Source organism: Stylophora pistillata, chromosome 4 (assembly GCF_964205215.1).
Source record: "Stylophora pistillata chromosome 4, jaStyPist1.2, whole genome shotgun sequence".
In the NCBI taxonomy this organism is placed as follows: domain Eukaryota; kingdom Metazoa; phylum Cnidaria; class Anthozoa; order Scleractinia; family Pocilloporidae; genus Stylophora; species Stylophora pistillata.
Window position 1 is genome coordinate 1,572,501 of NC_142522.1, and position 9,710 is coordinate 1,582,210.

At 37.0% G+C, this 9,710-nt stretch overlaps 1 protein-coding gene across 2 annotated transcripts in view; it reads right to left on the minus strand.

The window, feature by feature from the left end:
* Nucleotides 1–8,578, minus strand: part of LOC111326949 (sodium channel protein 1 brain) — a 30,420-nt gene extending 21,842 nt beyond the window's left edge. Inside the window, exon 1 of one of the 2 annotated variants that reach the window (XM_088757693.1) lies at nt 7,232–8,578. In XM_088757693.1, the coding sequence (XP_088613819.1) occupies nt 7,232–7,672 (441 nt within the window). In that variant the 5' untranslated portion in view covers nt 7,673–8,578. Of the gene's footprint in view, nt 1–1,792; nt 2,383–7,231 lie in introns of those variants that run through there. The other variant, XM_088757695.1, reaches the window with a different exon arrangement.
* Nucleotides 8,579–9,710: the final 1,132 nt, after the last annotated feature.

Genomic DNA, 9,710 nt, shown 5'->3' on the forward strand with positions numbered 1-9,710 from the left:
CAAAACTATTTGTATTATTTACTCTACCTTTAGGAAATGGGGTTAAAGTCCGATTCAACTGATTCTCTTACAAATCAGAACAAGGTACTCAATCACGCAGGACGTGTTACAACGGTCGCACAGCGAGATACATACCATGTACCTTTAGATCAGAATGGTTGAATTTTTAAACAATACCGAACACATTGAAACGTTCTCTCATAACCATAGCAAACGGTACAGTCAGCTATTTTTAATGAAATGCTTGGTTTCCACTCACATCATCTTAATAAACGTATTTTTATCGCGCCGGCTTTCTTCAATTCTCAATACGCCATGGGAGCTAGCTAGTTTATCGTTAATTTATCATTTTTACTTAGGTCCTCGGAACGTAAATATGAAAACATTAAGCTAGGAATTAAAGAGCTAGGTTTTTCTTTCCATTTATGTTGATATTAAAAGTTGAGTTTTTGATTACTGGTTTGCATGCGAATTATTCACGTAAACTATGGGGTCATCTTTTTAAAGGAAATGCTTATGAATATTTTACAGTTCACAGACATATTCCATTTGCATGTGAATTCTGAGTCTAAATTATCAATTTATTTAATTGTTTTATCTGAAAGGCCTGTCGGAGGCAAACCTCGCTCGTTGTCGTACTGAAGATTTCCTTGACACATGAACAAAATAAAAACTGAATTTCATTTGAATTACCGATTCCAATTTTTTTTTTGTAAGGATTTCAAGGGATTAAGTACCCATCGAGGTCCCTTGTCAAAATGATTTAAGATCGAGCAAAGTGCTTAAATATTGAAATCCTGGAAGACGTTTAATGTTCCCGTAACAATATTTAACAGTTATTTCTGTGCCAAGGCCTGTAACATTGACTTAATGTCGTTAGCCAGTGGCACATTAAAAGTCGGCTACACCGGAAAGGTTTAACTTGAAAAGCAAGATTGTTTTCGCTCAATTAAGAGAAATATTGAAGATTTTATTCCAAGAGGATTCTCTCTCGGAAGTCTTTTGACACCGAAATTACTCTCAGGCGCTCGTCAAAGATTTGTTTAGTACAATATGTGTTACGCGTTGGACCGAAACGAATCATTTAAAATAATGGAATCGCTGGGTTTAATGAGAAGGATTGAAGTTTTTCCTACCAATCACGAAAATGAAATACTTCATTTTCTTGGCTTTCACGAAAAATCTTTGTAGATGACATATGTTACATTCGAGCATGATCGCAGGTGTCTGTACAGTGTTTAGATCAATTTTTTTTTTTTGAAAACATTGTTTGTTTTTGGTAATAAAAATACAACGAGAAATATTACTGGAATGCTTTCAATTTATACAGTTTAAATCTAACCCGAATTGCTTGTGCAAAGGCCATGTAATGTTCACTAAAGTTGTTTGCACCATTGGCAATAAAAAAAATTAGATCTGACAGGTATGATCTTGCCTTCCGATATCGTTCTCTATAATTTCAAACTCGAACTGCAAGTGACTGGAATTATACGGCACCGAATAGCCTAAGGTTACCGCGACATAAGAAATTAATTTTCGAGGAATCTTAGCCATTAAAAATCAGTTTCAGTAACAAGTAGTTTACCGAGCAGAATTAATGAGGATAAAAATAAAAATACGAGGTTCTCAACGATCTCTTCCACCATCCTTTGGTTTGACTAACCACGGAAAGATGTTCTGGGGTTATTTAACATGAAGTCAAAAGGGACGGATCCTCCGCATAAAAGCAAAGAGGAAGTGTTTAAGTGAAAATTTTCTTTATACTAATATTTAACGAATTTATTTGACTTACATTTGTTTCAGGGGAATCGAAGTCCTCCAGGGGTTGATGAATATACTCGGGTGATACTGGTACGAAATTATGGCATGTTTGTGTATCGCTTGGATTTGGATTCAGAGAAATTCCGTCTACACTTATCCCAGATGAGCTCCCAATATTAACCTTGCCGCTGGATTTGGCAGAGAGAGTAGAAGACTTTGGTGATATTCTAAAACTGGCGCTTGATTTCATTGTGGTATAGGCGTTGAATTAGCATTTTTAAAATGCTTGACTCTGAGGATAACTTCTTGTGCGTATGTTCGAAATATCTTATACTGCCGAGGGCCAACGCAGGTACAAAATCAACAATGTTTCCCTCTTCCACGGTATCTCAACAAACAAATTAAAAGCATGCTTCACGGAGAGACGGCCGTCGTACAGAGCTGTTAAAAAAACATCGTTGGTAGACCATCCAATAAAGGTTTTATCGTTCCAAGCAGCAGGCACAACAAACAACAGACCGTGACTCCAAGACTCGCGGATACCTTCCTTCGTCTTTTGCTATTTTATCTGTCAAGTTTAAGAAGCTGTCGGACTTCTGTGCAACTTTGTGCTCTATTCACGGAGCTTGTTTAGTGTCAAGTGAATATGACGTATCTGCCCGGGAGTAATCACCAAGGATACCTTTGTATACGCTGCACCTGCCTCGGAGCAAACTCGAGCTCGAATTTCTCGCCAGTCAAGAAATTTAAACGAATAGATTACACCGATAGAAAAAATTCTGTTCATGCACTTTGGATTCAATTGGGAAAGGAAAAACTGCTCCGAATTCTCGACGCTTTCCTTTTCAACGACTAAAAAATTGCAAAAGTTCTCAAGAGGATGAACTCGAATGCTAATCAAATTGAGCGCGCGCGCTCGTAAGTGATAGAATTCAAAAAGCAACTGAAAAACCAGTTTTTTTGACGGATGCGCCTGACTTCGACAGTTAATAAGCAAAAAAATAAAAAAATAAAAAAGCGAAAGAAAAGTGGGAAATTTAATGACGATGTGAAATCCCGTTGCAATAAATGGATTCCTCATTTCTAGAGTGACATTAGTCGACGGATATAATTATTTTAATATACAAAAATTGCTAATTTGGCATTCTTCCATAGCGTCTTGTGTTTCCTCGGTAAGTGAAAGGCATTGACATACAGAATCATCATTACATCACCACAGGAATAAGAAACTTCTTACTTTCTAGCACACCGAATAAGTCTAATTTCGAGAGGTAATGAAGATTAGCTTTACGCAGAGTTCTTTTACTTTTCAAAAGGAATACTTGCATCAGAAACAGAGTATCCACGAGCCAAAAAACCCCTTCAAATTTATCCAACGGCGACCGACAAATTAATAAAGGCATACCCATTATTCAAAGGCTCTCTAGAAACTTCTGAAATAGTCATATTCTTGAAATGCATAAAATAACTTTGGAATAAAGCTATTGTTAGACTTCACCTGTTCCTCTTTATGCAAGATTTGAGTTTTAACAACTTAAATGACAACCGTATTTTAACATAGTGGAGCTGTTGAAGCGTTAACCAGAATTTTTTTATACTGCCATAGTCGAAGGTGTTAGCGTGAACAGAACATTTCGACGGTTAAAACTAGCTATTCACTTATCTTCTCAGATATTCGTCGCTGGGCATTTAATCAAGTTATCTGGGGCGAATTCTAAGGTTTTAATTATGTTGATGTGATGTTAAATTCTCATATTCTCGCAAAGATTATTTTTCATAGTGGTAAAGATAATTGACAGACAAATTTTACCAGGGAATCATCAAACGTTTTTGTACTGAGAAGAACAAAGAGCATCAGAGATATTTTACACGATTGATTGACGTAAACCTACCACCAAATAGAATTCTGAGATCTAGTAGGATTTCGTCAAACAGCTTAGGAAGTTTGTACTCAGAGCTGTTGATAGAAATTAACAGATGTCTTATATACTTTATGGCTTCCAAAAAAGTAAACAGTATCGAATAACTTGCTTTTCCTCCCACTTCCCAACGAACATGCACTTTATCTGGACAGCGGCCGCTCAAACACTTCCTTCTGGGTACAGATCAACTCAAAAGCGAATCACGAAATGAATAATTTGAAGTGACTTCAGAAGACCTTGTAAGTTCTCGACTGTTTTAATGGTCATTTCTCTCTCTAGACAACTGATACACTCGTTTCCTGTACTTCAGCGAAAAAGCGGAAAAGAGCTCTAGAACTAATTCATTCTGAACTAAACTAAATTTCTTTTAAAGGCAGTCATTTGCGATCTTCTCATTCAGAGGTCGAGGGCCAGAATCTTTTCAGACGACTAAGACCTAATTACACCTTAAGCTAAGCCTAAACCTTAGCTTTAACTCAGCATGTCTCATGTTGAAGAATTTCCTTTAATCAAATTTATAATTTGTTTGTTACAAAGCTGACACTAATTCGTGTCATACCAACAAGTAAAGATACATTTTTGTTTCACAAGCATCGGTATGACACACTACTGTAAATATCACAGCAAACACGCAAACTAACTTGTGCTTCTCAAAAAGAGCGCGCACTTCGCCCAGTCTTCAATGAGCGCACTTCGCCCAGTCTTCAATGACTTGGTAGAGGGTGGGGGGTGGGGGGGGGTGGGTGGGGGGAGTATTTGGAAACCTTTCTAGCTGCTTAACCTGGAGTTGCCCGGGTCGATAGCTTTTTCTACCTAAAAAATTTTTATAACGGTCATTCGGTCTACAACCCAGGGTTGGGAAGGAAAGGTTGAGGGAAATTAAACAGGTGAGATGTTTCATTAAAACTCCTGAAATCCTTACATAATACTACATGACTTTTCCCTACTGAACGGGATAAATTCCTTATTAGATTTCATTCAAGTCTAGTGTGGTCTCCAGCTAACTCTCCTGGGGTGTAAAGATACCCCCGGGGTCTTCATGAATACACTCAAAGGGTTGAATCTCTTGAATGAAGCAAATTTTGAATTCAATTATTTTAAAAATCTAATCAGCTGAGAAGTGAAAAGCTACCACCAGTGAACAAGACAAGCCATCTTTTCATGTTGTTCACAAAACCCAAGCCTTTCTTTATTATTTCCCACTCTTAAAGTGATGGTCGATGATTGCTATCCCCTTCAAGGCATAACTTACAAACGTCATATGTTGAGTAAAAATATCTTAAAACCTCGCGCGGTTTACCCTCGAGGTGATAGCAACCAAACTCCAAAAGTCTTTATCAAAGACAGGGCCGGATTTTAATCAACAATTACTCAGATGAAAACCAGTATGAAGATATATCAGAAAATTAACTTTTGGAAATAAAACTAAGTATAGCTTCTGCTCATGTCCTCGTCGAAAGAACGGTCATCTATCGACAGAGGTCCTCCATGCTACATACAGATATCACTGATATCGCCGGAATTCAACGTACGAACGACAACAACAAATTCACATACACCTTTGTTTAAAATCAGATAAAGACTTTTTCTTTCACTGACATAAATCCCCTTACCATCGCTAATAAGCAGGCACTGGTAAATTGGTATCTTTTAATTCGTTTGGAAAATATACAATTTCAATGGGCCAGTGCTTGTGGCTTTCTAATGAAGCTGCACGAAAAATTCTTCGCAAAACGTGTAAGGCAGTAATTTGTAAATGAGATGATAGCAAAATCGAAGAAAGAATAATTCAAGGAGACAGGAGAATTCATACGGAAAGCCGGACATTTCTACATATCTTGATATATGTTCGACAAAAAACAATCCTTATCAAGCTTAAAAGAAAGATAAGAAATTAATTAAATATCAGAAATAACAAAATATACTGGTGATATTTTCTAATATGGGCGCCTTCCATAAGGTGAAAGAAAAAAGACACAAAAGTCCACACTCTTGGAATAAAATTTCTTCAGAAAGATCGGGAAATAAGTAATGTTCTTTGGAACCTGATGGACGACATTCCCATCGGTGTTAATTTTAATTTGAACACTGTGTACGTAAATTATTTACTTCATCCAATAAATCTGCTTTCGGAGGCTACAATTATTTCATATGACATCCACAATTTCTGCTTCAATCGCTCGAATAACTCACTGCAAAATATGTAAAACCTTTCTTGTCAAGAAAAAATATTGGGTCATTATTCTCTCGTTTCTTATATAACATTTGTCATGACTTGAAAATCATTCTTTTTTTGTTCTTTTCCAGAAACTGAATAGATTACGTATCACGGAGTGAAGTTGTCATTTGACCGAGTTCATCTCACGGACCATCTCGGAATATACGCAGTAACATAGTGTTATGTATAGAAACCAAAGTTAAAAACTGAAGTTAAATCATTCCCTACTTTGAAAACACAGTGCAAAGCCAAAAAGACAAATGCTTATGACGATGATAAAACATAAACACAAGGTTTCCATGGTAACTATACTTACGAAGTCAATTTACGAGCGAAATTTTAATAACGCAAATTTCATTCAAACACGAAGCATGGACATCATGCTTTGAACGGGAACAAAAAATTCATAGGAAACATAAGGAACAAATTTTCAATAGTTTTGTACATAGATTCGCCTAAGACATGCTATAAAATTTGAATAACTCGACCTCCTTCAAATCCGATTCGATATCAGAGGATGTCAAGCGAATAAAATCGAATAAGATTGTAGATTCAATTCAAATCTTTCGCCAATGAATTTTACTCGAAACTGAAAGACCAGCATCACATTATGAGTCACACTTACGCAACACAAAATTTCTCCAATGAAGGTAAAAAAATACGCTGTTGTGAATTACGTCAAAACCGCCTAAAATTAAAAAAAAAAAACATGTAATCCTGTTTTAAGCCTCCTGTTAAGCCGCGGATCTGTTCAAGAGTCCTGTTCGAACGCAAACTTTTGTTATGTAAGCCATCTTCAACACAACAAGCATGCATCAATAAACTTGAGCGAAAATAGCAACCGAGGAAAGTGACGACGTGAAGATAGATGTTTGCGCTTTGATTAGCTACGAGCAGGTATTACTGAATGAAACAGGGAAATAATTATAGTTGCCAGCATTGTTACAAGGAAAGCCTAAAACAAATAGCTCAGTGTGAACTATATAGAAATAGGCCCCGCAGCTACAACGCTTTAATGAAAACCATTCCCTTTACCGGATGCAGGGATAAAAAAAAAGAGAAACAAACTTTAGACAACGGGTTAGAAATCGATAGAAATGTCAGAAAGCCGTGCACTCAATAAGGCATCTCAATTCTAACAGCTGCCAGTATAAATATCGATATTTGTGGGTCCACTTATTGTCACCTTGCATAGCGACCAAACATTATTTCAAAACGAAATCCGGCTACCGCTCTCGTTTATACCAAGTTATTCTTACGGAATTATTAGCCATCAGTAAACCTGTGGACAATACAAAAAAACAGAAATTTGGAAACGGAAGTTATTTACCTCGCACTCTGGTTCTTCTATTTGTTGTTCTGCTTGATGTACTGTCGTTTCTGCTGTCGTGTTATCTACCGCGATAGCTGTTGCTGTCCGCAAAATGCCGGCAGCTCCGACCACTAACGAAGAACCTTTAACTTTCGGCGGGATGGCTCCATTTTCATCACCGTACAATTCTCTTGAAAGACCTGTCCCATCTTTGTCATATTCTCGTTCACTGACATCAATGGATGACTGTCCAAAAAGACGGCTCGTTGGTGCCTGTTCGAAGTCTATGTCTGACTCTCCACCGTCTGATCGTGCATGTAAAGATTTTAGCGATATTGCAGGGTATAGAGAAGGCAGTCTTACTCGTCCACTGGGCACATTTGGTGCTCTTGTCCGCGGACTGTTCACCTGAGCTCTCGCGACGGCTGCGCTAGATATTACGGGCGCGAACTTCACCATTGTGCCAGTTCGTCAGTGTTTTATCACTTTAAGTTCATAACTGAGAATTTTCACTCAAGTAAGAGAAGGTCTCCCAGAGAAGTTGACAAACGGAAAAACATCAGTCATCAAGCAGCTTCGAAAAATCTTCAAAGTTGTTCTTTCAATTGATTCCTTCATAAACATCACGACTCGCGCGCCATGCATACAGTGCTAAACAATCATTTGCTGCGTAAAATTCACAGTCACCCAACTAATTCATGTTCAATTATTAAAGCCTTAAGTTCAGCAGGCAAAGCTTGAGAGGAATTGATAGACGTGGAGTGCCGTGGGGAAGTCCTCTTGGGAAGATTCCGGTTCTTGCAGTTACCACCAGGTCGATGTTGTCATGTAAAATCGTATGCGGAATTTTAGCAAGTTGCTTTCATGTTTAATGTCTTCGTGGCTATTCTGACAACTCGGTCAGTTAGGCAGGTGGTTTTGGACAAAAACTAAATGTATGTAAATGAAAGCAGAACATTAACGGGTTTACTTCACAATAAGTGCCATTCATCCCGTTGCTATCGCCTCTTACGTGATGGCCAAAATTGAATTTTAACGATTAAAATCTCAAACGTCCCTCTATGAAACCAGACGAAAATTTCTAAGATCTGTTGCAACCGGGAAACAGTTATTCAGTTCTCGAGGAGTTTAAAGACTTCTTAGTCTGGCCACAAATAAAATCACTGGATAATCGAAGGGTTTAGTAGGGTGGGCGACAAAAATATTCGCCACAATAGAATTTACAAAAAATTTGCCTTCCTGTAATCGATAGCACTTGTTTCTTCACCAATCAAAGTACGTTGTAAAGCGAAACAATAATAAACTCTGACCAAAGGAACTTGCGATTTATTGCCGAAAAGCGTTCAACTCGCGTATTAAATCAATTCACCGAAATCCTGCGTACGAAAAGAGCTGTCAATTTCTCTACGTGCGGTCTGTAAATTTCGCTAACTTTTTCACTTCTAATCGAAAACAGTAATGATCCTTTCACTAGAAAAGAGAAATGGAAAAGTAAAACTCCTTTGCCTCGAATACTAAAGATGGATGTTTGGCTTCAGGTTTAGCTAAATATCAGATAAGAAACGAAAGCATCAGGCCGCTGATGATGTTAGGTAAATGGCTGGATTGCATGGATCATATCTTAAAATGTTGTAACAAATAGTTGGTCTGATGGTTTCCTTTACAAATACGATTTCAAAGTTTAGTGCTTCCAATTAAATATTTTTACGATGCACGAATCAAAATCTAATGAATAAGATCTGCTAATTTTTCACTGGTAGACATTTCTGATTCAGTGTTTTTCCGTTTTCCAATATTTTTTCTTCGCTCATATTATGAATAGACAAAATAAAAGTCTGTTTTGACTATAAAAGGTTTTATTTCAACTAATCATTAAAAGTTCAATTTCAATTTTTCCGAAAGTCACTGAGCTAACAGCGCCGTGCGATTAATAAGGAAATCCTATGGATCAAAATAAGCTTATCGGAAGAACATCGTAAAAAAAACCCTTCTTATGGAACGTACGTTCAGGAAAAATTAGAGGGAAATAAAATTGAAAAAGTTTGTTCGTTATCAATAAAAAGAAACAATACTAAAAATATTATTATGAAACACGAAAATACCAGGAGCGCCTTTAAGGTAAACAACTTCAAGACAAAAGGTGTTAATTACTAAATATCGCTGACGAAAATAGATAGGTGTTGAAAAACATACAAAGGAAAAGCGACGACTGTAATAAAATCGATTATGCAAGGCACCCTACAGATCACTTCGAAAAACGGAAACGTTTATCGAGTTCGATTAAAATTTTGTTTACTGTCTTAAAATGATGGTGAACCTAGAGTGAAAAATATATATATTCCGCCATAATATTTGCTCTTTACTCTAGTAGACATTCTTAATATTGATAAAATCATGTATTTATTGGAGACAAATCTAAACAGTTCACCGCATCGGTTTGGTACTCATATTTTTCCATAGAATCTGTGAAGTTTTTTAGGCGATCGGAACTCTGGGA